General features: G+C 45.1%; 2 protein-coding genes and 1 long non-coding RNA gene across 3 annotated transcripts in view; 2 read left to right on the plus strand and 1 right to left on the minus strand.

Moving 5' to 3' along the window:
- LOC310828515 overlaps nucleotides 1-5,850 on the plus strand; it is a 52,561-nt gene extending 46,711 nt beyond the window's left edge. The window contains exon 2 of the long non-coding RNA XR_014556991.1: nucleotides 5,644-5,850. This is a non-coding gene — a long non-coding RNA (uncharacterized lncRNA). The remainder of the gene's footprint in view (nucleotides 1-5,643) is intronic.
- Nucleotides 1-27,035, minus strand: part of NPHP3 (nephrocystin 3) — a 216,430-nt gene that overhangs the window by 24,158 nt on the left and 165,237 nt on the right. The window lies entirely within an intron of this gene.
- LOC310828351 (zona pellucida sperm-binding protein 3-like) lies at nucleotides 12,120-20,563 on the plus strand. Its single transcript, XM_083705941.1, has 11 exons — nucleotides 12,120-12,587; nucleotides 14,146-14,264; nucleotides 14,345-14,448; nucleotides 14,549-14,729; nucleotides 15,249-15,369; nucleotides 15,652-15,743; nucleotides 15,819-15,961; nucleotides 16,920-17,042; nucleotides 18,458-18,574; nucleotides 19,892-20,008; nucleotides 20,233-20,563. The coding sequence occupies exons 1-11, from the start codon at nucleotides 12,198-12,200 to the stop codon at nucleotides 20,322-20,324; spliced, it is 1,599 nt and encodes a 532-aa protein (XP_083562067.1). The 5' UTR covers nucleotides 12,120-12,197; the 3' UTR covers nucleotides 20,325-20,563.

A 27,035-nucleotide genomic window follows, 5' to 3' on the forward strand; every position in this document is an offset into this window, starting at 1 on the left:
TATAAAAAAATTACACAACACTAACACAATAAACTAAACAAGACAAAACAAAAACAGTTTAATACACATCATACAATTTCAATATCTTATCTTACATTCACTTGTTTCAACGACCTCCTCACACCTCCCTTTTTGTATTCCACTTCTATTAATTATTTCAGCAATCCCTTTCCATCTTCCTCTATTTTCTATCCTATAATTCTCTTAACATATTCTACCCTTATTTTTCCTTTAATACTCTAATAATCTATTTATACCTAATTCCTTATAACATTTCTACTAAAGCCATATAACTTCATTCCAACATTTTTCTAGCATTCATTAATTTTACAATATTTCTGTAAATAGTCTTTAAACTTTTTCCATTCTTCTTCCACCGACTCTTCTCCCTAGTCTCAGATTCTGCCAGTCATTTCTGCCAGTTCCATATAGTCCATCAACCTGGTGATCTTCTGTCCAATGCTCTTAGCTCTTTTCCAAGTCCCTTCTGCAGATCTTCTTCGTATTTACACAAAAACATTACTTTGTCTTCTACTGTTCTTATTTTTATTTTCCTTCCTTTGAAGCTGAAGAATAGACCTTGGGGAAACTCCCACCTAAAGATGATTTTATTCCTTCTCAGCAGGGCAACCAAATCTCCGTAGTTAGACCTAAGATCCAAAAGGTATTTCGGGACGTCTTTAAAAATTTCCACTCTTGGCTGTTGTACTTCTAGGTTCTTCTGGTAGTGCCAACAGTCTCTTATTCTGTTCTTCTCTTTTTTCCCTCCTCTTCCAAATCTGAAGGCCCTCACAGTTTTAATCTCTTCTTGACCCAAATCCAAGTCCCAAAAATCAGCAAATTTCTGTGTGAAGAAGTCTATCAAACTTTTCTTCTCCAATTCAGGTCGGGCTCTGATCCTCAAATTCGTCTGTTTTTCTTTAAATTCAATCATAGCAAGCATCGACTTATGGTCATCAAGTTGCCTCTGTAAGGCTGGGACTCTCTCTCTCTCCAATTGTGTTACTTTACATTCAGCAGCAACGGCTTTCTCCCTAGCTTCCTCTGCAGTCTGCCGTGTCAAAATAGATTTCTGTATCAATTTCTGGATTGTTTCTGTGTTGATATTCACCTTTTGTCCCAGATTATTTATACTTTCTGTATTTAAGTCAATTTTAATAGTTGCAGCGTCCACTTTTGCATTTATCACGTCTGTTTTCTTCTTAAGCTGTTCCAGTGAATCATTTATCTTACTTAATGCATCCGCTAAGGCCTCTTCTGTCGACATACCTCTTGATTTTGAATATACTGTTACAAACTCAATAGGAGAAGAAGCAGGGGGGGCTGATATTGAGGCTCTCCTAAATTGCTGCCAAGTCCTCCCAGACCTTAATCTTTTTTCAAGAATTGACTAGTCCGTTTTTTCCTTTCCATTTGCCATAACACTTAAACGATTCAAGGTCAGTCCCAGAGTCTCACAGCTTTTTATCTTGCAGCTGGAAATTCCCCCAGCCCAGCTCTTGTAGCAGTTTCAAAGGCTTCCTCTAGGGGGAAACAGTTTCTGTTTATATTAGTCAATAATGTCCTCTTTTAAACACAGCTCAAACAATGAAGTTAGTTTCAATTTTCAGTTACTTTTACTCCTTTTTAAAAGCAGACGGAGACAGTAGAAACAATGTATTTCTCTTATTAGCTAACTGTCAACGAACGTTCTAATCGCTGTCAGTGAGCCTTCCAAAAAATGTCAGTCCTGCTAGCAGCCCGTTTCCAGGGTCTGAGTGGTGGTATTTTAACACTCTTCACTCTCTCCCGCAGGCATATTCAGTTCACAACTCCCCCCCGCTCTTCTCCTGCCTCCCAAGGGGGGGGTTAATGTTCTTTACCGAGGGAAATTTAGTCCTTTACAATAGGCTTTCCAAGGCTTCAGCTTACAGCCTCAATGCTTCAGTCTATTTACAAAAGGGGAAGGCGGACTTCCTGTATTGAACCTACCCATTACGATACCAAATTAAACTTTTAGAAATCCAGTCCTCCCACTTCAGCTCTATTCACGGGTAATTACTTTAAAATCAAATTGTCCACAGGAAAAAGTCAGCGCTCTCCGGCAACAGCAATGCGGCTACACTCTGTGGAAGAAGCAGACAATTCAAAGCACCGCGCTGCTCACCCCACGTCGCTCCGGACCCCCGAAACTGGGTTTCCCTGCGAGTAGGGGAGGCGCAAAAGGTGCCCGCCAAATCCCACGCTCACAGGCTTCTCCCGCCTGTGATGTTTTGCGGGTCTCCGCCTTCGCCGTGACGGCCAGACCCAAATTCCCACGGGGAAAATTCCTCCCGATCAGAGGAATTCCGCCATTACCGGAGGCACCAACCCGGAAGTCTGCATTTTTCCGGGTTATGGACTGCCAAAACCCGGAAGTACCAGAACAGGTTACTTCTGGGTTTCAACGGTCGCGCATGCGCAGAAGCACTAAATCGCACTTTGTGCATGCGCAGAAGCGCCAAATTGCAACCCATGTGTGCCCAGATGCGCAGCTGTGGGTTGCAAACGCTGCAGGTTGCAAACACGCATTCCACACGGATCACGTTCGCAACCTGAGCGTCCACTGTATAGGTAAAAAAATGCTTTACTAAATTTCAACGTTTTTAACATATACAGTCAAAACACACTTTCATATTTTCTCTTATTTTTGTTGACTTCCCACCCCATTTTCCAGATAATACTTAAGGACGGGACACAGGATTCTGGCAAGAAAAAAGGTGTGTGTGTGTGTATTTTTGTAAATCAAAACTGGTGTACGGACTCTGTCAAGTTGGATACCTACTGTTCTCCGGATGTGGAATTTCTGACAATTAAATGCAGACCTTTCTATCTTCCCCGGGAATTTACAACAGTGGTGTTAACAGCGGTGTACATAGCACCAACTGCAAATGCATGCAGGGCCATGAGCAGTATGCATGAAAACATCAATGCTAAATTGAGCAGATACCCGGAGGCTGTGCACATTATTGCGAGGAACTTCAATCACACAAATGTGAGGGCAGTGCTCCCAAAATTCCATCAGCACATTGAGTGTGCAACAAGAGGAGAAAATACTCTTGACAAGGTGTACACAAACATTAGACGGGCATATGAGGTCAAGACCTTGGCGCACCTCAGTGGTACAGATCATGTGTCCCTGCTTCTGACACCAGTATACACACCCCTCAGGAAACAAGGCCAGATACAAACACGGATGGTTACGGTGTGGCCTGAGGGAGCCTCTCAGCAACTGCAGGACTGTTTCCAGGAGACCGACTGGAATATCTTCGACCATGAAGATCTAGAAACTTATACATCAACGGTCCTGGATTATATTAGATTCTGCACAGCAAATGTCACCAGGGGAAAGTATGTTAAGTTGTATCCGAATAGGAAGCCCTGGATGACAGGAGAGGTTAGGAGATTATTGAAGGCCAGAAATTCTGCTTTTAGAACTGGGGACCAGGTATTGTATGGCATAGAAAGAGTGAACTTGAAGAGGGGTATCAGGAAAGCAAAAGCAGAGTACAGAGGAAAAATTGAGGACCATCTGAGAAATCATGATACTAGACAAATGTGGCAGGGAGTCCAACATCTGACTGGTTATAAATCGAGGAATTCATCAGTGGTAGAGAGTACTGCTTCCTTGGTGGGAGAGTTTAATACCTTCTTTGCCCGATTTGAGGTGACACCAACAGTGAGTCCAACAGGGATGCCAGAGCTATTGGCGTCACTACCTACAGGAAATGCTGCCAGGGTGGAAGAGGGAGAAGTGAGGCGAAAATTAAAGGAGGTAAACACGAGGAAGGCTATGGGCCCGGATGGGGTGGCTGGCAGGGTGCTAAGAGATTGTTCAGACCAACTGGCAGGAATCTTTACGAAGATTTTTAACCAGTCTCTGGCCCAAGCCACTGTTCCACCCTGTCTGAAATCTGCTACCATTATACCCCTGCCAAAACCATCAAAGATAGACAGTCTGAATGATTTTCGCCCTGTGGTGCTGACACCCATTATAATGAAATGTTTCGAAAAACTGGTGAGGAAGCGCATCTTATTTTGTCTGCCAGTGGGACTTGACCCTTACCAGTTTGCGTACAAGGCAAAGAGATCCACAGAGGATGCTGTGGCAATGGCTTTACATGCTGTCCTGACTCATTTGGAGAAGCAAGGGAACTACGCGAGATTATTTGTAGACTTTAGTTCTGCATTTAATACTATTCTTCCGCATAGATTGGTGCCCAAATTATTAGACCTGGGACTTCCACCATGTTTGTGCAGGTGGATATTAGACTTTCTATCAAACCGTTCCCAAAGGGTCAGGTTGGGTTCCCATGTCTCTGCGGATCTCATCACGAATACAGGGACGCCGCAGGGGTGCATGTTGAGCCCACTTTTATACATGCTCTATACAGCTGACTGTGCCCCCAAATACCCCAGTAATAAGATCATTAAGTTCACAGATGATACAACGGTGGTTGGTTTAATTACGGCTGGGGAGGGGGAGACGGCCTATAGGAAGGAAGTTGAGCAGTTGGGGGAGTGGGGGAGTGGTGCAGGAAAAACAACTTACTGCTTAACTTAAAGAAAACAAATGAGATCATTGTGGACTTTAAGAAATGTAAATTCAATATTCAGCCACTTATTATTGAGGGGAAGTGCGTGGGACAGGTCTCAGTGTTTCGATTTCTGGGAATGGAGTTGAGAGACGACCTAACCTGGGGAGAAAACAGCAAAGACCTGGTGAAGAGAGCACAGGAGAGGTTATATTTTCTGAGAATCCTCCGGAAAAACAATCTCTCAAACACCTGTTGATGGCATTCTACCATTGCACTGTGGAGAGTGTACTAACTTATGGTCTGTGCGTGTGGTTTGGGAGCTGCACGGCCAGGGAAAAAACAATGCTATCCAGGGTTGTAAAGACTGCAGAGAGAATTATTGGGTGCACTCTTGCCACCTTAGATCAAATCTATGCTGCCAGGTGTCATAAGAAAGCGGCAGAGATAGCACATGATAGTACGCACCCCGGAAATGATCTCTTTCAGCTTCTGCCTTCTGGAAGAAGGTATAGGGTTATAAAGGCCAGGACTCGCCGTCTGAAAAACAGTTTCTACCCTAATGCAATTCTGGTTCTAAACGCAGCATAAGGGGTCTCTGTAGTATAGTGTATTTTAAAATGGGGTTTTGGAGTTTTTTAGGGGTTTTTGAATGTTTTATGTAGTTTTATGTAGTTTTGTGGTAGTTTTATGTAGTTTTGTGGTAGTTTTATGTAGTTTTTCAATTTCATTGTTCCGCAAGGGACAATGACAATAAAGATATCGGGGGGGGGGGGGAGTTGCTGTTTCTCCCCTTCTGCTACACCCTGTTTTCTAGCTATCAAATGAAAGCCACAACATTATAATCTAATTCCTTCTGTTGTTCATAGCTCAGACCCTGCTGGCAAGTTCATCACACTATAACACTTCTTTAAATAGTCTGAAAAGGGCATCCATTCTTCCATAAGAACACTCGTCATTAGATTCTCTGAATGCAAATGTATACATAACTTGTAATGACTATCTGCAAATTTCCTAAATATGTATTTCTAAATGTTCGCAGTGTTGTTGACCTTTTGTCATGTTGCTGTTGTCTCTCACCTCCTACCAGGATGAAAAGGGAAGCCAAAGAAAGGCGAAATCAGCAAACTGACCTCCTCAGGAAGGAAACTGGACAGCAAAGTTATAAATCACCGGCAACACTACATGATTGTTGATGCTTTTGTGTGGTGCTCATAATCAAGATTTTCTTCTTCTCGTTGAAAATTCCAATCAAATAAAATCAGGCACATAGGTGCACTAGATTAGCTTGAGCAAACACCATCATTTGCAAGTTAATGTGTGTCTATAGATTTAATCTAATTACTTGAGGGTGGGGAAAGCAGGGGTCTATTTTGCAACCTTACTAAGGGTTAGGAATATATGGATATTCCTAATTCCAAACTGCTGCAGAGCTTAACAACCTTTGTCAGAACCCCATTCATCCAAAATGGTTGACACATTTAATATATTACCCTGTATCGGTCCCTACAGCCGCAGCAGGCGCTGTAAATCTGCAATGGTTTGACTTCACCCCTGAAGGCACACTCTTCAATTGTCTTCCAAGGCTGATAGCTGCCAACAATAACTTAAGTTGGCACTGTTATTTATCCAGCTGTTAGATTAGTCAGACAGTTTGAATTCTCACACCCCATCTAGACCCAGCGAGAGTCACTGTGCAGTAAAAACACTGACAACTAACTGAGAGTGGAGAAAGAGAGAAAACTCGCCAGAAACAATAAAGGAAAAACAGAAAATGGAGGGATATGCTGTAATCATCACACTAGATGTCCTATCAGAACAATCTTTGCATGATCGCAGGTTTGTTCTGTTTCTACAGCTTCTATTGCATGGGTAGGCAAACTAAGGCCCAAGGGCCGTGTAATGGTTCTAGGGGTTGCTCGTGCGTAAATCGGCGCCACACCTGAGTGAACCCTTTCTGTCCAGACAGCCACTCACCCGTGGCTGTCTCAATCGCTGGCAGAATCCGTCAGTGGGCGTTTCTTGAACTTCTTCCAGCAAAGAAGCTCTTTGACACCTAGTCTCCGCCTACTCTCCCTGCGCGGAAGCCTTCTGCGCAGGGAGGGTGTGGGCAGCGGAGGACCCGTGCTCTCCCTGCTGGTCTCCGGCGAGGAGTCATGGAGCCACCTCGCCGATTCCCCCATCTGCCCCCCTTCTCCACTGGTGCTACGCTGATTTCCTTCCCCAGAAGATGGGCTGCTTCTCTCCCTCCCGGGACGCCCTCCGGAATCCCTCTGGAGCCCTCCCTCTCCCTCTGGCTCTGATGGCAGTTCCCTGACAGGCCGGATCCGGCCCAGTCACCTTCTAAATCCAACCCGTGGACAGTCCGGGAATGAGCGTGTTTTTACATGAGTAGAATGTGTGCTTTTATTTAAAATGCATCTCTGGGTTATTTGTAGGGCATAGGAATTTGTTCATTTTTTCCCCTTCAAAATATAGTCTGCCCCTCCCCCACAAGTCTGAGGGACAGTGGACTATCCCCCTGCTGAAAATTTTGCTGTCCCCTGTTCTATTGAATGGAAGCTCTTGCACAGTTCCCACAATTTCAATGGGACTTAGACAGGACTTTTGAAGTCCCTGCTCCCGTGAAATCTGTATAGGTTTTCTAGCTCCCTCCTCCCTGTGCCAGATATGTTGAAAAAGAAATATAGGAATGGTTTGTCCTGCAGGCCATTCATTTGCCTTTGAAGCATCCTACCCAAATGAAACTGACCTGTGTTTTGTGCGCCAGTAGTGATTTTGGCCCAGAAAAGCGAGATGAGCACTGTACCCCATAGTCACCTTTGACTGGACTTAACCATCCAGGGATCCTTTGCCTTAACTACATAAACAAAAGGAAAAGGTGTTTCCTTCCTCTAGAGTTCTCAAACAGTAGTGTCAGGGAACTGCCATCGGAGCCAAGAGTGGAGGTAAGGCTCCCTGACGATGCAGGAGAAGGGCCCAGCCGGGAGAGAGGGAACACTTCCTCAGAGGAAGGAAATCAGCGTGACACCAGGAAGAAAAGGGAGCCGGGAAGGACTTCGGAGAGATGGCTCCAAGACTCTTCCACAGAGACCAGCGGGGAGAGCCCAGGACCTCCGCTGGCCACACCCACTCTGCGCAGAAAACCTCCGTGCAGGGAGACTAGGCGGCGACTTGGTGTCAAAGAGCTTTTATACTGGAAGAAGTTCAGGAAACGCCCACTGACGGATTCTGCCAGTGACTGACACAGCCACGGAGAAAGTGTTGTTCAGCCAGGGAAAGGTTTAGCCAGACAACGTTGCCTAGAGCAGCGGCCACTTACGCACGAGCAACCCCAATTCCCCTTACAAGTAGGCATGTACATATTGCAATGTGTACATTTAGTGGTGCAGCAGTAAAACTGCTAGCACATTTGCAAAGTGAAGTATGTTTTCAAATTGGATGGGGGATTATGTCGTGTTGAAATTCCTGCATTGCACAGGGTTAGGACTAGATGACCCTCAGGGTCCCTTCCAATTCTATGTAGTGGGTAAATCAGTTAAAGGGCAGTAGCACTTGACCATTTTCAAATATCCAGTGGGTCATCAAATCATATTGCACTCGATAAATAGCTTCTTGACTTCTTCTGACTTCATAAGTATTGAAATGTTTGATGATTTGCCACTGTTTTTCCATTTATGGAAACTGAAGGAAAAGTTTGTATACTTTTGGGCTCACATACCTCTGGATAATTCTAAAGTAATGTACCCTATGAAATGTACCCTATGAAATGTACCCTATGAAAAAACAATTGGAATTCATAAGGTTACCTGTAGGCTTTTCATAATTAACCAGGGTACATAATGAAGGATAACAAAACCCATTTTGGCCATAATGAATGACCTCAAACAAAGCATGCAGAACAAATACTGTCTATATAGCAAATGGATGTTCCAAAACATCCAAAATGATGAAAAAGCAACTTAATCACTAGAGGTCACTCTATTCCTTCAAATCTCAGATTGCGGTTCAGTCAACCAAGAATGTTTGAACACTACTTCACTCTAGAATTTCCCCACACACTCACTTTTATGGGGAACTTACATGACATCATCAAATCTTTGTTCTCTGTCCCCTTCCCCCCCCCCCCGTACTTATATGTTCTCTTTTGAGTGCTCAGTGGCGTAGCGTGGGGGGTGCAGGGGGGGCCAGCCACACCGGGCGCAACATCTGGGGGTTAGGGTTAGGGGCCACAAATCCACGGGTTAGGGGGTGCAAATTACTTGCCTTGCCCCGGGTGCTGACAACCCACGCTATGCCACTGTGAGTGCTCACAAAAGCTGACAGGACAGGGTGGGCTGGATCTCTGCAGGTGTAGACCAGTCTGCCTTGGAAGGGGCATGTTCACCTTAATCCAAACAAGTCAGAGGGGCTCCAGTTCAAATCTGAGGTGGAGCAAGCAATGACATCCCACCCTCCAACTCAAGACCAAGTCGTTCTTGGCACCTGAGGCAGAAAATCCCAGAAAAAGTGAAGGGTCATCATAGCACAGCAGGAGAGCAGCTAGGGTGTCCTCAGAATCTTAGAGAAAGGCTGTGAATGTGACTTCTCAGGAACCCTGCATAACCGCTTCCAGTTAGCATAGAAAACACCCAGCTTGAGGAACCAACAGCCTGACTCACTATGAACCAGCTTTCTACGTAAGCGTGTTTCCTCTTCCCTGGTAGTAAAAAACACAGCAATAATAAATTAAATCGCTAACGGTTTGTTGCCCATTCGTGAAACTCCCTCCCTCTGCCTAATTAAAGGACCGACTCTGTAGCCCTTAGCCATCCACTGTCACGTAGAAACATTTGATTATTTTATTTTTTTTACTGCTATTTGACCTGCTGAGCTGAGGAATGCTGCTAAACTAACCCAGCTTTTTAGCACAACATTTTCTGCTGTTATTTGTCCCTTGTGCTACAAGTTTTTGATATTTTAGGACTGGCAATTTGGTTATGGTTAGTGAAGATCAGAAGGCCCTTAATGACATCCTTATTGGATGGTACCTCAGGTTAAGAACTTAATTCGTTCTGGAGGTCTGTACGGTTCTTAACCTGAGGTACCACTTTAGCTAATAGGGCCTCCCACTGCCGCCGCTACACAATTTCTGTTCTCATCCTGAAGCAAAGTTCTTAACCCAAGGTACTATTTCTGGGTTAGCAGAGTCTGTAACCTGAAGTGTCTGTAACCCGAGGAACCACTGTATTGTAATCTGTGGTGTGCAGTCAGTGGACTAGCGGGACTGGGTTGGCCCCTAAACGTTCCTGGTAAATTAGATTAAACCCTGGCACCTCCTTCCCAAAGTCTAGGAAGCTTCTGCCCAATTTAGGGAGAGAGGTGTGATGCTCACGTGTGATGTCGCAACATCACAACATCACTCAAGCTGGCATCTCTGGCTCTGTTTCCCGACGAAAAATATCACGGCTGATTGCAATGCATTTATTCCCCCCACACACACACACACAAAATCACCACTGATTGCAATGCTGGGGTGTGCCTATGAAGAGCCTCCAGAAACGTCTACGAGGTCGTCAATCACGCCCCTTACAATGAACAAGCAGCACGCAGTCAGTGAATACTAAACAACCTTTTTGCACCAAGTGACTCTCTTTAAAGCCCTAAACAGCCTCGGCCCAGTATACCTGAAGGAGCATCTCCACCCCCATCATTCTGCCCGGACGCTGAGGTCCAGCGCCGAGGGCCTTCTGGTGGTTCCCTCACTGCGAGAAGCAAAGCTACAGGGAACCAGGCACAGGGCCTTCTCGGTAGTGGCACCCACCCTGTGGAACGCCCTCCCATCAGATGTCAAAGAGATAAACAACTACCTGACATTTAGGAAACATCTGAAGGCAGCAGTTTTTAATGTGTGACATTTTGATGTATTTTTAATATTTGTTGGAAGCCACCCAGAGTGGCAGGGGAAACCCAGCCAGATGGGTGGGGTACATATAATAAATTAACACTACATAACTGAAATAGGTGTCCCTGCCATATCAGCACCCCAGGCAGTTTCCTTGCTTGCTTTTATGGTTGGGTCAGCCCTGAGTACAGCCAGCCTGGTTTACTCAAGTCCAGCTGGAGATGCCTTTATGCAAGTCTTCTGATCCCCAAGACAGACATTTGCCTCCTGCAGCAGCTGCTCCAATCCAGACAGGTTCCTGCTTAATTGTTCTAGAGGCTATCTGGAAAGCCACCCTCTATACCTAAATAGCACCTCTTGAACAATCAGGAGGGGGAAATGCCAGAGAGTTAACTGGCCACAACTGCAATAAGGTTTTAGTGGTGTGGTGGTACTTAGGCATGTTCTCTTCAAAATAAGTCCCAAAGCGTTAAAAGAGTCTGAGCAACAACTTCCATAGGAGTTGCCTGTTGCCTCACTCTGAGTGAGAATCAGTTGAATACCAGATAACATAGCTGTCAACTTACAGATTTGAAAATAAGGGACCAGCAGTCTCGAAAATAAGGGATCAGCAGCCAAAATAAGGGATCAACAATTACTTTGATAAAATACATATTTTGTTGCGTGCAAATGGCTTTAGATACCTATTAGGTCCATAAATTACCATATAGCATATATTCAACACAAAAAACAGCAACAATTTGTTGTTGACAAAGCACAGCTGGACATAGAAAGGGCCCCATTACCTTCAGTAGCTTATTTAAGGGACATCATCAATAAGGGACAGCAGCGGGACATGGCGCTGGGATAAGGGACTGTCCGGCCAAATAAGGGAAGCTTGACAGCTATGCACATAATCTTATTGCACTTAAAGACTTGCAAATTTATTGTGGCATAGGGGGCCATTCAACAGATGCATCTAGAGTTACCCTGAGTTGTATGTGTGTGAGTATCTATCTATCTATCTATCTATCTATCTATCTATCTATCTATATCTAATCTACCTATACACTCACATGGCTTTGGGGGAGAACCAGTGCTGGATTTATGTATAAGTTAAACAAGATATAGCTTAGGGGCCCCCTCTTGGGGGCCCCCAAAAAAATAAAAGGGGAAAAACCTGGATGTACATTTCCAAAATATAAGATAAAAAAACAAATAAAATAAAACCTACATATAGCAACAGTGGTTTGTGTTGTGTAGGCTCCTATGGTGTAAGTAATGGGCCCCGCCTGCTCCCTAAAACATCACTGGTTTGCTCATTTCTATATATAGGGTGCCTACATTCTGCATGGAATGATTGCATGGCAACATGTGCAAATGGCTTTAGATACCTATTAGGTCCACAAATTACCATATAGCATATATTCAACACAAAAAACATTAACAACTTCTTGTTGACAAAGGCCAGCTGGACATATAAAGGGCCCCATTACCTTCAGTAGCTAAGGGCCTTATCAAACCTAAAACCAGCCAAGGGGAGAGCATAAGTGCACAAAGGACTAGATCCTTACTTATTCAGATACTGTGGCCCAGGTGCAACTGATTTCCTTGGAGTTCCCCCGTTAAAAATGTCTTAACAGCAGGGGGTGGCAACAAGTGATGTTCTATAAAGGAGGCTCATTACTTGCAATAGATAGCAAATGGGGAGAAGGTATAAAACGACTGCTGCTGGGTAGTTTTCTCTAGGGTGGTGGAATTTCAGAAATAACGTAAGCAGGATGTGGTATTCCAAAGGGTTTGGGTGCTTATTGTTGTGTTGCGTGATTGAGAGAGTGGCTTGTGCTACTATTGGGGAGATTTCAAGGCACAAGCCAGTGACTGGGCAGCTGCAAAATGGCACTAGCGAAGAATTTTCAAGGCAAGCTGGTGTACCTTCTCCTACGCAGCCCTTGACGTTGTTACCCACCAGCTCTCCGCGGCCTGTTGCGGTGCAATGCCACAAAGACAAAATGGTGATAGCCGTTCACAGAGATCTGTTTGGGACCGGGCAGCTGATCCAAGCTGTTGATCTCCACTTAGGCCTGCAAGGCTGCCAATATACTTCTGCTGGTGCTTCTGACTTGGTTGTTTTTGAGGTGGGGCTTCAAGAGTGTGGCATCAATCTACAGGTAATGTGAGACTTGTGTACAAATAAGATCCTTCTTGTTTATGTGTGTGTGTGTGTGTGTGTGTGTGTGTGTGTGTGTACAGTGGTACCTCGGGTTAAGTACTTAATTCGTTCCAGAGGTCTGTTCTTAACCTGAAACTGTTCTTAACCTGAAGCACCACTTTAGCTAATGGGGCCTCCTGCTGCCGCCGCGCTGCCAGAGCACAATTTCTGTTCTTATCCTGAAGCAAAGTTCTTAACCTGAAGCACTTTTTTCTGGGTTAGCAGAGTGTGTAACCTGAAGCGTATGTAACCTGAAGTGTATGTAACCCAAGGTACCACTGTGTGTGTGTGTGTGTGTGTGTGTGTGTGTGTGTATGCATGTATGTATGTATATATGTATATATATTCCTATATGCACTTACCTTGGAGTAAGTCCTGTTGTATTCAGTGGGGCTTCCTGCTTTACAGAGTTATTCCTGTGGGAGTTTCTGCCTCAGGTGCCGAAATATCTCCCTCTTCCCAGCAGAATAAAGCGTAGCAATAATAAGTTACATAATAATTTGCTGCCCTTTTTATGATGCCCCAAAGCTGAAGCAGCTGCCTTATTCTGCCTTATGAATAGGCTGTCCTGTCCTGTAAACAACACTTTGGGGAGCAATTTGCAACTGAAAACTTGTGTGGGCCCTGCAGGTACGTCTTCTCTGAAAATTAAAAGTGATCACATGAAATGTGCTTGTTTGAATCCATTATTAGGGATGGGGAAATATATCAACTTGAGTTTTTTCAGTTTGTTTTTCCCAGTCATAAGTTCAGTTTGCTACATTTCCACATAAATTTGGGGGGTGTTGTTTTTTTAAGCTCTCACATCTTAGTGTGAATTTTGCTTTGCATTTATGCAGCAGTTTCCCCATAATGCAGTTTGATGTCATTTTCACGAATGTATGAATTTATGTGCGTACTTCACGCTAGTGTTTGCATTCTTATACACATTACTTGACTTTAGATTTGACTTTAGATTTGCAAAATTTGGAGAAGTGAAAGTTCCAAAGGACAACTCCATTTCAGTTCACGTATTGCTTGACAAGCGTGAACTGGTTAGTTTCATCTTGAAACACAAGCTGATTCTAATTTCTCCTCCATCCCTGGCTAGGAATGTAGTTCCTTGAAAATGCAGCTCACCAAAGTTATGCAAAAATTAAAAACCGGCCCTTAATCATCCTTTGTGAAAATAGCCTGACCTTTGTATTAATAGGTAACGGGCAATAACTCTGAACACTAAAAATACAGAATACAGTGGTACCTCGGGTTAAGTACTTAATTCGTTCCAGAGGTCCATTCTTAACCTGAAACTGTTCTTAACCTGAAGCACCACTTTAGCTAATGGGGCCTCCTGCTGCCGCCACGCCACCAAAGCACGAGTTCTGTTCGCACCCTGAAGCAAAGTTCTTAACCTGAAGCACTATTTCTGGGTTAGCGGAATATGTAACCTGAAGCGTATGTAACCCGAGGTACCACTGTATTGAAATCTGCTGTGAAGTGAATTGTCTAAAGACTACCGGGTTGCTTTATTCTTCCAGACAACAGCAGACTCCCTGTTCTACCGCACAAGACTGTACTATAACCCAAGCTCTGCAAGCAGCCCTGGAATTGTAAGAAACAGCTCGGTAGAGATCCCTATTGAGTGCCACTACCCGAGGTGAGCATCTTAGGCCACAGTTCAATAACCCACTTGCATGTCAGCATCCACTGAGTTGTATTTTTTCTTTTTCTTTTTAGGGAAGATAAGGTGGGCAGCAATGGCACCAAGCCCACCGGGGTTCCTTTTACTTCGACAAAGTCTGCAGAAGGAGGGTTCCGCTTTTCCTTGCGTCTGATGACTGGTAAGGGAGATTCCAAACCCTGAAAAGGACAGTTTGTCAGATACTATTTTAAGTCTCCCTCCTCTTCTTCCTTTCCTTTGTTCATTGTGGATGACTATAGATGACTGGAGTGCCGAGAGGGAGTCTACTCGATATTGGCTGGGAGACTATCTCCATATCCAAGCAGACGTCGAGAGGGAAGACGACCATTTACCTCTCAGGCTATTGGTCGATAGCTGTGTGGCCAAAAAAACACCAGAGGAAGATGCCAGCTTACAATATGCAATTCTTGACTTCCATGGGTAAGATGGGGGGGGGGGAGGGCGGGAATTGACACTAGCCTTAGTGGAACCCGTGGAAAGGGACTGTTACATGTCACTCCAATTTCTGAGCAGTGTGAGACTCCAGGAGTTAGTGATGGCTCCCTCTGGTGAAAAACAGCATAGGGATTTGGGGGGTAAATTCCTGTTAGTGACTCAATCCTCACAGGAAGCAGAGGATCTCTGTCTGCTTGCCCAGAGATTCACACAGAATCACTCCTGCCTATACCGACCTAGAATCAATTAAGGCCGCAATCCTAATGCAACTTACCTGGGAGTAAGTCCCTTTCAATGCAGGAGGACATGCCTTTGAGTGGTCATGGTGAGGATTGTGCTGTAAGGCTGCAGTTCTACACACACCTTCTTGAAAGTAAACACCCTGGGCTTGCTTCTGCGTAAACATACATAAGTTCAGGTTGCACGTTTACATTCCCAAATAATTGCCACACTGAATCAATGCTCAAGCATTTTTTTTTCTGACTGTACCATCTTTGGATCCAGATGCCTGGTCGACGGGAGAATTCATGATGTGAAATCCGCCTTCAAAATCCCAAGACCGCGCCTGGAAACACTCCAGTTCACCATAGAAGCGTTCAGATTTTCTGGGGACGTAAGGAACTTGGTGAGAGGACTCCTTCGTCTCACTAGGTTCCAGGCCCAGCCCTACCATTGGGCAAAATAAAAGTGATGGCGAGGGTGTTGATGGGCAAGGCTGGGTGATCCCCCCTGCACCTCCTTAAGAGTGCCTGCTGTCCTTAGTAAGATTCAGCTGGCCGTGCAGTCCACTTCTTTCCATGCAGGCCATATTTTGCCTTGCCCCTGGACAGCTGGCCCTGCTTACTTTTTTCATTTACAGTGAGATGGTGGCATTCCCCACTCTGACCCTGTTTAATTTCCCTTCAAGATCTACATTGCTTGCCATCTGAGAGTCGTTGCGACCAACAAAGGACCAGATCCTCTAAATAAAGCTTGTTCATTCAACAGCCAAAGAAGCCTGTAAGTATCGTAGCTTGCATTATGGGAAAGACAGAACTTTGAGGAGTACTAACATGACCTTTTTGTATGTATCAGTTGGCTACCAGTAGAAGGCTCAGAGGACATCTGCAACTGCTGTGAAACTGGGAACTGTGTATCATCTAAAGGATGGCCCAGCACAAACAACCCCAGCAATCGCCGTACATCAGAACAGAGGGAACAAGTGACTTCGGGGTCAGGTATACTCTAAACCTGGGCGGTGGGGAAACCTGTGATCCACCAGGTGGTGTTAGATTCTACCTGCCACCAGCTCCTTCCAGTATAGCCAGGTATAATTGGGGGCTGGGTCACATCCTACACCATGTTTATAAAGCACGTGGCTTCCCCCAAAGCATCCCAAGAACTATAGTTTGCTAATGGGGCAGGGGGTAAACTCCAGTTCCCAGGATTCTGTGGGGGAAGCCTTGGGCTTAACACCAGTCCTGAAAGACGTACATTGGCTCCCAGTACGTTTAAAAGTGTTGGTGCTGACCTTTAAAGCCCTAAACGGCCTTGGCCCAGTATACCTGAAGGAGCGTCTCCACCCCCATCATTCCACCCCCACTAAGGTCCAGCTCCGAGGGCCTTCTGGTGGTTCCCTCACTGCAAGAAGTGAGGTTACAGGGAACCAGGCAGAGGGCCTTCTCGGTAGTGGCACCATCTCTGTGGAAGTTTTAATATTTGATGTTTTATCGTGCTTTTAATATTCTGTTGGGAGCCGCCCAGAGTGGCTAAGGAAACCCAGCCAGGTGGGTGGGGTATAAAGAATAAATTATTGTAAGTGCATAGTATGGATGTAACTTTGTACCCAAGCAATAACTGGCCTGCCACAGACTCCCGACCCCTGCTCTCAACTTACTCTCTGGCAGTAGCTCAGCTACTGAGAACTGCAAACTACACACTAGCTGGATATTCTGGAACCTTCTGCATCTCTAAACTGAGTGGGAATGCTTGCATGTTGTCATAAGTGATGCTAAGAGCAATACTATACATTTCCCATATTTCAAAGGTAAAAGCCGTGTGCATGGAGTTTCAAAAAATGTACAGTATTGTTTTCCACATTGCACAGAAAGCTTGTGGGACCAGCTCTTGCCTTTAACACCGGGGATAAGCTTGTTTTAAGGCTCTAAAACAACTCGTTCTGTTGTTCGCTTCTAGCTATCATTGGCATCTCGGAAGGGGAAGCTGAGGCAGACCTTCTGGTGGGACCTCTCTTAATCCTCGATGCTCCTTGGGACCTCCAGAGAGGGGAAGTGGAAACAACAGACATGGGGGCCCAAGGTAAGAAAGGAAATGGCTAAATCAAAGGCTTGTGCTATGATAAAGTAGGGGTGGGGATCTGTGGCCCTCCAACCAACTTCCTGCAAGTGGGGAAATCCTGGAAGGGGACAAGAAGGGAAAAATTGCAGGGGAGGTGGTCAAAACAGATGAAGCCATGACTCCCTCTGCAACTATTCAGTTCAGACTTCTGGCAAGAATGATCAGTTCCTTCCCAGGCAACCTCCTGAGGTGGACTGAATGAAGAAGTGGAGGTGCAGAGAGAAAAATTGGGGGGACTGGCCCCACACACAACAGGTGTGCAGCCCCCCCCCAACAGAGAAGAGGAGGTTCTGCTTGACACCTGAGGTGTAGGTTTTCAGGACCCACCCTATTCTTGTGACTGTAACTTGTTTTAACTTTTTTAAATACTGAATTTTGAATTCTTGCCACACACACCCCGGGACTTGCTGGTGAAAGGCAGGTAACAAATTTCATCACCCTCCTCGTCTTCATGTCTATGTGGCATTCCTAGAGAGTTTCAAGCCACTTACCAATGGAAGCCTCTCATCTAAGTCTTGCGATGGGAAGAAATTATCAGTTTTCTTCAAGTTTTGTGAAACGTATTTACTTTGGAATTGGTGGAATGATATTTCTTGAAGGAAGGGCTATTGATGACAAATGGCCTGGAGGCTGAGAACTTGCTATTTGCATAGAATGTACTTGTCTAGAGGCTACAACATACAAAACCCTTGCTAGTTCTATGTTCTGGAGGATGGATGGCGGCTAACAGATTGAGGATGAATCCTGACAAGACATAAGTACTGTTTTTGGGGGACAGGAAGCGGGCTGGTGTGGAGGACTCCCTGGTCCTGAATGGGGTAACTGTGTGCCCCTGAAGGACCAGGTGCGCAGCCTGGGAGTCATTCTGGACTCACAGCTGTCCATGGAGGCGCAGGTCAATTCTGTGTCCAGGGCAGCTGTTTATCAGCTCTATCTGGAACGCAGGCTGAGACCCTACCTGCCTGCATACTGTGATGCATGCTCTAGTTATCTCTCGCTTGGACTACTGCAATGCGTTCTATGTGGGGCTACCTTTGAAGGTGACCTGGAAACTACAACTAATCCAGAATGCGGCAGCTAGACTGGTGACTGGGAGCGGCCACTGGGACCATATAACACTGGTCTTGAAAGACCTACACTGGCTCCCAGTACGTTTCCAAGCACAATTCAAAGTGTTGTTGCTGATCTTTAAAGCCCTAAACGGCCTCAGTCCAGTATACCTGAAGGAGCATTTCCACCCCCATTGTTCTGCCCGGACACTGAGGTCCAGTGCCGAGGGCCTTCTGGCGGATCATGAGTACTTAACTATACTTAACTATACTGCTAGGCCAGAAAGTTCAGTTTATATCTGTCTTGTTGTGATTCCTTTCTTAAAGGTGAATCTCATGTGATAGAAGCTGAGGCTGACTCTACAGTTGGACGTCAGTTTATCCTCAAGGCAGACGAAGGACTTGGATGGCTCCTGGATTCTGATAAGACTGTGACAACAACTGGTAAGGTCCTTTTAGAGAGCCAGTGTGGTGTAATGGTTAGAGAGATGGACTAAGACCTGGAAGAGCAGGGTTCGAATCCCCACCCAGCCTTTAAGCTCACTGGGTGACCTTGGGCCACAGTCACTCACCGTCTCTTAGTCTAGTTGTAAGGATGAAATGGGAAGGGCAGCCATGTAACTACCTTGATATCCTTGGAAGATAAAAGTGGAATATAAATGTAATAAAAAAAATAGATGGCTCAATATAAGAGAATCCATAGATTCCCCCCAAAGGCTCTTGCCTCTCAGTAACTGTAGTCATGGCTTCTGCTCCACCTTTTGCAATTTTGCTCTAAGAAATCTGCTCCAATAATTACTACAGCTATGGTGATTTTCTTTCCTAAACCCATATACTGGGATCATGGGAAGTGTTAGGGAGGGTGTCTACCCAAGTGAATCCTGAGGCCAGAATGGGATAGAAAAAGGAGACCTGAAACAAAATGGTGCAGTGTATAATGCTGCTATTTAGGATTCAAAAACCACCAGTCAGTCAACTCCAGAGCAAAAACAATCCTCATTTGACTGTTTTTTGGAGGGAATCCCTCTAAAGTTTGTGGGTGGGTGGTGCTGTTTAGGCTACATAAGGTCTGGCACTCACAGATTGGAAAGATAGTCGTACCTTGGATCCCGAACGCCTTACGAGTCAAACGGTTTGGCTCCCGAGCGCCGCAAACCTGGAAGTGGGCGTTCCAGTTTATAGAATCATAGAATCATAGAGTTGGAAGAGACCACAAGGGCCATCGAGTCCAACCCCCTGCCAAGCAGGAAACACCATCAGAGCACTCCTGACATATGGTTGTCAAGCCTCTGCTTAAAGACCTCCAAAAAAGGAGACTCCACCACAAGGAGTTATGAATGTTCTTTGGAACCCGAACGTCCAACGTAGCTTCTGATTGGCTGCAGGAGCTTCCTGCAGCCAATCGGAAGCCACGCCTTGGTTTCCAAACACTTTGGAAGTCGAACGGATTTCCAGAATGGATTCCATTCAAGTTCCAAGGTACCACGGTAGAGAGGTGAAGATCAGAATTATAATGAATGGCTAATTGTAGCTAACGCAGAACAAATCATGAATGGCTAATTGTAGCTAATTCAGAACAAATCAAGCAGTTAAAAGCAACAGGAATTGTAACTTACTTACTTCCTTCCTCCTCCTTTTTAAAGCCCTGTAAGACTTTTTTAAAAAGCAAAATGGTGGCTTTGCCTCTGAGCCTCCAAAGTTGCCGTTCCTGACAAACTTTGACAAGCCAATGCCTTAACGCTCCTATTCCCTTGACTGTAGATGATGCACCACACACCAAATCTGAAAATGTTGTTGCGGCCAAGCTAACCTCTGCTACAGATGAAAGCTTGCGTGAACTGGCACCCCCTGTGGAGATAACAAAGTTGTCCCTGCAAGGTAATGGACATAAATGAATGCATGCCAGAGCAGCGATGTCACGCTGGCCACGTGACCCGGAAGTGTCTCCGGACAGCGCTGGCCCCTGGCCTCTTAAGTGAGATGGGCGCACAACCCCAGAGTCTGTCAAGACTGGCCTGTACGGGCAGGGGTACCTTTACCTTTACCTAGCGAACCATGGGAGATGGAGCTCTTGGTTTTAATACTTCTTAAACTCTTTTTAGGCACTGCATCACAGAAGGGGACTGTCCTGGAACGAATCCAAACCACAGCAGCTGCAGTCATGGTGCTTATCCTATTGAGCTGCATATTCTAGATACGTAGATAAATCCATTTGCTTGTATATTGAAAATGGAGGGGTTTTTTTCTTGCAGCCTGAAACTGTAAAGCTGGCAAGAATTGTTTATGTAATGTCTGCCTCACAAGCAAAGCTTCAGGCCAGGTGGTTCATCCTCTGCAAGGGCTTACGCAAAATGGAAAACTGAAATGAAAAATAAAATGCATGTGGTATTCACTGTTGTTTTCAATCAGCAAGTGATGCATAACAATATGCAATTGATGTTGTTGTTTTCCCTCCATTTACATTGAGGTCTCCTTTGAACTGGATAGTGCAGAATAATAATTATCTACATTAGTTGCTTTACTCACAAAAGCTAAATAGCTATGATTTTATGTAAAATCTCATCACAGTGAGACTAATAACACAGCTTTTGCTGGAAGCTGAACTGCAGCAGAACAGTAGCTGCGCAGCATGCAACTACAGTGGTGCCCCGCAAGACGAAAAACTCGCTAGACGAAAGGGTTTTCCGTTTTTTGAGGTGCTTCGCAAGACGAATTTCCCTATGGGCTTGCTTCGCAAGACGAAAACGTCTTGCGAGTTTGCTTCCTTTTTCTTAAAGCCGTTAATACTCGGGGAATCCGCGCTCCGCAAGACGAAAAAATCGCAAGACGAAGCAACTCGCGGAACGAATTAATTTCGTCTTGCGAGGCACCACTGTAATACAGTGAGAAATGGAAATCAACGCCTTCATATATCCCTAGGCTAGCCCTTCAGCCGTAACACTCCATTGGCAGAGAAATTCTGCCTTCCAATAGAAAACTGCCCTCTCAAATCTTCTTGCAGCAGTTAAAAAGTCCTGTCGTAGAAGAACCTCAAATTATTGAGGTTCTTTTAAAAAATGGCTCAGTGGTGCTAACAGCTGAAATGCATAGCCTCAAGCCTATATAGTAAAACAAAACAGACAATCTGAGAAGGTAAAGTATAATTTTCTGCTGTAACTTGCAATTTAAAACTGGTATTACTCGGGTTTGAGTTACCTTAAGGGCTTGGTTAGCGATACAGATTCAACAAATGAAGATGTTTAAAGGCATATTTTATCACATTTTCGCCAGGGAGGGTGGCTAGCAAGTGGCCACGTGTTCCCCTTTGCAGAGAACAGTTCTTGGTTTCCAACGTCTCCAGAGGGCAGTCCTCTATTTGAAATACTGGACACAGTGTACTTGATATGCTAAATATATTGTGCATTGGCCAAATGTGACATGCAATGATAGCAGGAACATCTGTAAACTAGATTGGAACATCATCTGATCCTAGTTGTTGAGTCGGGGTGTATGTGTGTTTCTAATCTCCATCTTGCTCCTAATTAGCAGGGATTCTTTACAGTACTCATGTTTTTAAGTGGAAATATTGTGTTTTATGCCTCAAGACTAGGAGTACTACCCTACCTTTGGTGAAAAAGCATGCCAGCTTTTCAATTATGAGGGGAAGTCATGTGCTTGGCGCAACCTTGTTTAACAGCTATTTAACAGGCTGCTGTGTGTCAAAGGAAGCAAAGCTAAAATCATTTCATTTGAACTTAGACCTTTGGCAAGCTCTCTTTAGTTTGTTTAGTGTCTAACCAGAAGAGCCGGTATTTTGCCATTTGTATGCCGGCAGCTGAAGTCAAGAGCTTTTGGTCTTTGTCTGCTGAGTCATCATTCGGAGTCCCTGTAACATCTTGCTTTCATAGCTTTAAACCAACAGCAGCAAACTGCTAATGATTGCATAAGGGTGGGGGCTACAGTGACAGCTCGGAGCTCGCCTTTAAAACCTCCCTCTTCAGCCTGACCAGAAAAAGAGAAATATTTTAAAAGACCCTGTTTATTATTCAAAAGAAAGCGCCTGCTGAAATAGTCCTCAGAACAGTATAGCTGTAGAATACAAATAAAGTTCCATTCAGTTTTCTTATCTCTTTTGTAGAGGTAAGATGTTAATGACCTGTTTTAACATTTCAGTTATTTGACCAAGCCCTTGTAGGCCTTTAACCATTTATGCTAGGTGAATACAGTGGTACCTCAGGTTACATACGCTTCAGGTTACAGACTCCGCTAACCCAGAAATATTACCTCGGGTTAAGAACTTTGCTTCAGGATGAGAACAGAAATCGTGCTCCGGCGGCCCGGCAGCAGCAGGAGGCCCCATTAGCTAAAGTGGTACCTCAGGATAAGAAGAGTTTCATGTTAAGAACGGACCTCCGGAACGAATTAAGTACTTAACCTGAGGTACCACTGTAATTCCCCCCCCCAAAAAAAACCACACACACACAAGTAAAGGTAAAGGTACCCCTGCCCGTACGGGCCAGTCGTGTCCGACTCTGGGGTTGCGCGCCCATCTCACTTAAGAGGCCGGGGGCCAGCGCTGTCCGAAGACACTTCCGGGTCACGTGGCCAGCGTGACAAGCTGCATCTGGTGAGCCAGCGCAGCACACGGAAACGCCGTTTACCTTCCCGCTAGTAAACGGTCCCTATTTATCTACTTGCACCTGGGGGTGCTTTCAAACTGCTAGGTTGGCAGGCGCTGGGACCGAGCAACGGGAGCGCACCCCGCTGCGGGGATTCGAACCGCCGACCTGACGATCGGCAAGTCCTAGGCTCTGTGGTTTAACCCACAGCACCACACAAGTACTATTGGTCAACTTCTAAAAATCTATTTAATATTTGAGAAGACTGATAGGTATTGCCTGTCTTCTTCCTGTTATCCTGAAAGCTTCAAACAGCTGAGGCCTATCCACTCCATATAAATATACTGATGACTCGCTAATACAGTGACAAATCTTATTGTTGCTTGAAGAAACAGTATACTGCTGCCAGCATTTTATCCCTGCTTCCTTCCTGTTTCTTGTTGTACCAGATACTACTACTACATTTATGCTTCATTTGGGGGCAAGGCTATGTTTACAGCAACTGTGCTGAACTCAGGCACCGTAAACAATCATTTTGCAGTATCTAAGTCCATGTAGATCAGCAATGTTTGCTTTCTTCATCGTTGAGACGTACACACGCCCTCACTCTGAACAGGCACCCAGTTGCCCTCCCTCTCACCTTCCCAGTGGCTAGTCTTATCTCCTGCTTCCCTTCCACTGCATGCTTCCTTTTCTATCCCTTTGATCACTGCTTTTATCATACAATTTATAAAGTCTGAAATATACTCGGAGTTGAGTGTGGATTTCATGCTCTTTATTCAGCTCAGAGTAGTGAGGAATGGAAGTTCCCCCGAAATGTCTGCTTTATATACATTATTTACACAATGGGCCCCACGTGATTGGCTAATTCTGGGATTCTCCTGTAGGCCAATCAGGTTGCGGATTCAATTCCAACTGGAGTTGGATTGGGTGGCTCCTGTGGACCAATCAGACTGCTGCATTCTGAATCCTATTGTTCTAGGACCAATCAGACTGCTGCATTTTGGATCCTATTCAACTCAGTCCATAACACAGTCCTTTCTGTAGATGGCGGAAGGACAAACTCCATCCTGTGAAAATTTTATCCATATATTTGCAATGGCGTATCAACCCCACCCAAAGGTTTACGTTGGTTTTGCAGGACTTATTCTGAAGGGCAGAAATAGGGAGACAGTGGTGTTAGACTCCAACTGCTATCATCCCTGACCACTGGGCCATGCTGGCTGGGGATGATGAGAATTGGATTTCAATAACATCTGGAGTGTCATGGATTTCCCATTCTACCCTAGGGTGTCAGAGGATGTCTGACATTCACAAGAGCTTTCCAAGACAGCAACCTTTTTTCCAACAATGGCATGGAGGATAGCTCAGTCGGTAAAGCATGAGACACTCAATCTCAGATTCGTGAGTTTGAGCCCCTCATCGGGCAAGAGGAATCCTGCATTGCAAGGGGTTGACCCTTGAGGTCCCTTGCAATTCTGTGATTCTAAGTAAAGTGAGGGGCAAGTATGCATTCAGTAACTATGGTGCCAGAAGAGGAGCAGTCCTAAACACCTGATCCTAGTGGACAATTCTTACTTTTTTTTTACAATTCTTACTTTTTTTTAAACAGTGAATGAATTGTCTACAGCATGATTCAAAGATGTGGGTAATTCTATTTTTCCTTGTTCAAAATTGCAATAGCGGTTCTGGAAACTATAAATGACTCTACTCTCTTTTCATCACAACAAATCCTGTAAAAAAAAACAAACAAACCATGATTAAAATGACTAGCGGAAGAAAATAAAACAGAGCTTTCCAAACGTTTCATGTTGGTGACACGCTTTTTAGACATGCATCATTTCATGACACAGTAATTCAGTTTTACTAGCAAACTGCAGGTTAAACCCAACCCCTTTCCAACCCTGGGAGAAGCACAGGGAGTGTTTTTATGACACACCTACACACTGCAGCCGACACACTAAAGTGTTTGGAAAGCTCTGAAATAAAAGGAAAAAATGGTTAAGCTGGTCGTTGCATTCTGCATTTCTGCTACCAACCAAGAGATCAGGTGTGAAATGTCATAACAATACACAAAGGTCGGCTATTGATCCCATATCAAGGCTAGAGAGTGTGTAGTTGGTTGTTTTCAGTTTTTTCCTGCTTGCATCCAGAAAAGTAACGTGTGTGTCCAGGAAGTTTGGATGTTACTGTGAGAGAGTTTGAACGTGCAACACGCCACACCACCTGTTTTCAAGGGCAGTGGAGTTCATGCGGAAACATGTGTTTGCATAGCAGTAAAAGTAATTGATATAGGATGCTGAATTGATCCTCAAGTTGGGGTGATAAATGCAAGCTTCTTCTGACAGCACCAACGCTACCCTTCCTTCCCTCCCACCAGCATCAAAGGTAAATGGAACATTCTCTGGGTTCGAATTACAAGAGCTAAGAGATGAGACCGGGACGGAATTGGCCGCTCAGTTTTTTAGATGACGAAATGGGAAAGGCAGAAATGCAGGCAGGACTCTTCAACTGACACCGCTGGCATGGATGGCTAAAGCATAAAATGCTCAAGAATTTCCCCGTTGGGGACAGCCTTCCGCAGATGAGGAGAGCATCACAGCGCATGGTTAAAACTAGATGTACCGTATTTTTCGCTCCATAAGACGCACTTTTTCCCTCCTAAAAAGTAAGGGGAAATGCGTGTGCGTCTTATGGGGCGAATGCAGGGGGGAGGCAGGGAAGAAGGAAAAGCCCCCAAGAGCCGCACGGATCTTGCGGGCTTTTCCCCAGAAGGGAGAAGGGACTGACGCGACCTTTCAGTCCCTTCTCCCTCCTCATAGAAAAGCCCGCAGGAGCCGCATACTCCTTAAAGGGTGCTCGGCTCCTGTGGGCTTTTGCGGGAGGTGGGGGAATTACCATAGCCGCGTGCAGCCTCTACCCGGCCGGAGTGGCTGCGCATGGCTAAAGAAGCCAAGACAGCCATAGGGATGGATCCCGCTGGCTGTCTTGGCTTCTGCCATAGACAGCTAATGAAGCCAAGACAGCGAGCGGGATGGATCGCACTCGCTGTCTTGGCTTCTTTAGCCGCGCGCAGCCTCTCCTGGCCGGAGAGGTTGCGCGCGGCTAAGGAGGAAGCCAAGACAGAAAGCAGGATGGATCTTGCTCACTGTCTTGGCTTCTTTGCTCGTTGGGGCTGGGGGGAGAAGCCCGGGCTTCCCCTAGCAGCCCCGAGAAGCTCTGGGAGAATTTTTTTTTTCTTGATTTCCCCCTCTAAAAACTAGGTGCACCTTATAGATAGATATAGATAGATAGATAGATAGATAGATAGATAGATAGATAGATAGATAGATAAATTTATTGTCATTGTCCGTATATACACAGTATACACAACAACGAAAATCAAACACCCAAGACCGGATTCACATACACATTCGCACGTATCTCCAACACTCTCATCCTATTCAGACATAATCTATTAGAACATAACATAATCCAGAATATAACATAACCTATTGAAAGCATAGCATAGCCTAAAACCTATCTCATTCCTTACTACTCACTGCTTGCTATTTCTTACAACTGGCCCTGAGATCATTATTTAGTGCAATCAGAGCTCTTGGATAGAAACCTTATGGTCCGGTGCGGCTTATTGAGTGAAAAATAAGGATTTAAAATGGGATTAGACAAATTCATGGAGGATAATACTCCTAGTAGTTACTAATGATGAGTGCTATTTTTCTAGAAAAAAGGGTGCCGGGACTCACCATGATTGCCTCTCTTGTTCTCTTATGACGACAATGGCACCCACCTGAGAGGTGCTGGAACTCAGTTCCGGTGAGTTCCAGCTGAAAAAAAGACCTAGGTAGCTAAATACTACCTCCAGGAGCAGTGACAACATTGCCCCTGCCATTCACATTTACAGGTCAGTTTATGGAGAATTACATATCTTCCTAGAATGACAGCTAATGAGTGCCTATGAGTAACAATTTCAAAGGAAGGAGCTACGTGACAGTGAAGCATTACTGCCCTACGAGCATTCAAGTTTTTAGGAAGAACTCTCAAAAGCAGGCAGTAAAAAAAGAGAGGCAAAGCTGTTCAGTTGTAGGTTTGGGACTGTGCTGGCCTCCCTATCCTTTCCTACCCTTTGGAGTGGTAGGGATGTCCTACTGGCCAAACTACTTGATTCTTGATCACCTGAGCCAACATGGTGTAGTCATTAAGAGTGCTAGACATGGATGACCAGGGTTCAAATCCCCCCACCCCCCACTTCAGCTATGAAGCTCACTGGCTGACCCTGGGCCAGCGAGTCCCTCAGTCTAACCTAC

Source organism: Podarcis gaigeae, assembly GCF_964106915.1.
Source record: "Podarcis gaigeae genome assembly, chromosome: 12".
In the NCBI taxonomy this organism is placed as follows: Eukaryota; Metazoa; Chordata; class Lepidosauria; order Squamata; family Lacertidae; genus Podarcis; species Podarcis gaigeae.

Coding starts and splice junctions, on each gene's coding strand:
- LOC310828351 (XM_083705941.1), top strand. CDS start 12,198: ATGTGGTATTCCAAAGGGTTTGGGTGCTTATTGTTGTGTTGCGTGATT. Junction 14,730..15,248: donor GCAATTCTTGACTTCCATGG/GTAAGATGGGGG, acceptor CTTTGGATCCAG/ATGCCTGGTCGACGGGAGAA. Junction 15,962..16,919: donor ACAAGTGACTTCGGGGTCAG/GTATACTCTAAA, acceptor GTTCGCTTCTAG/CTATCATTGGCATCTCGGAA.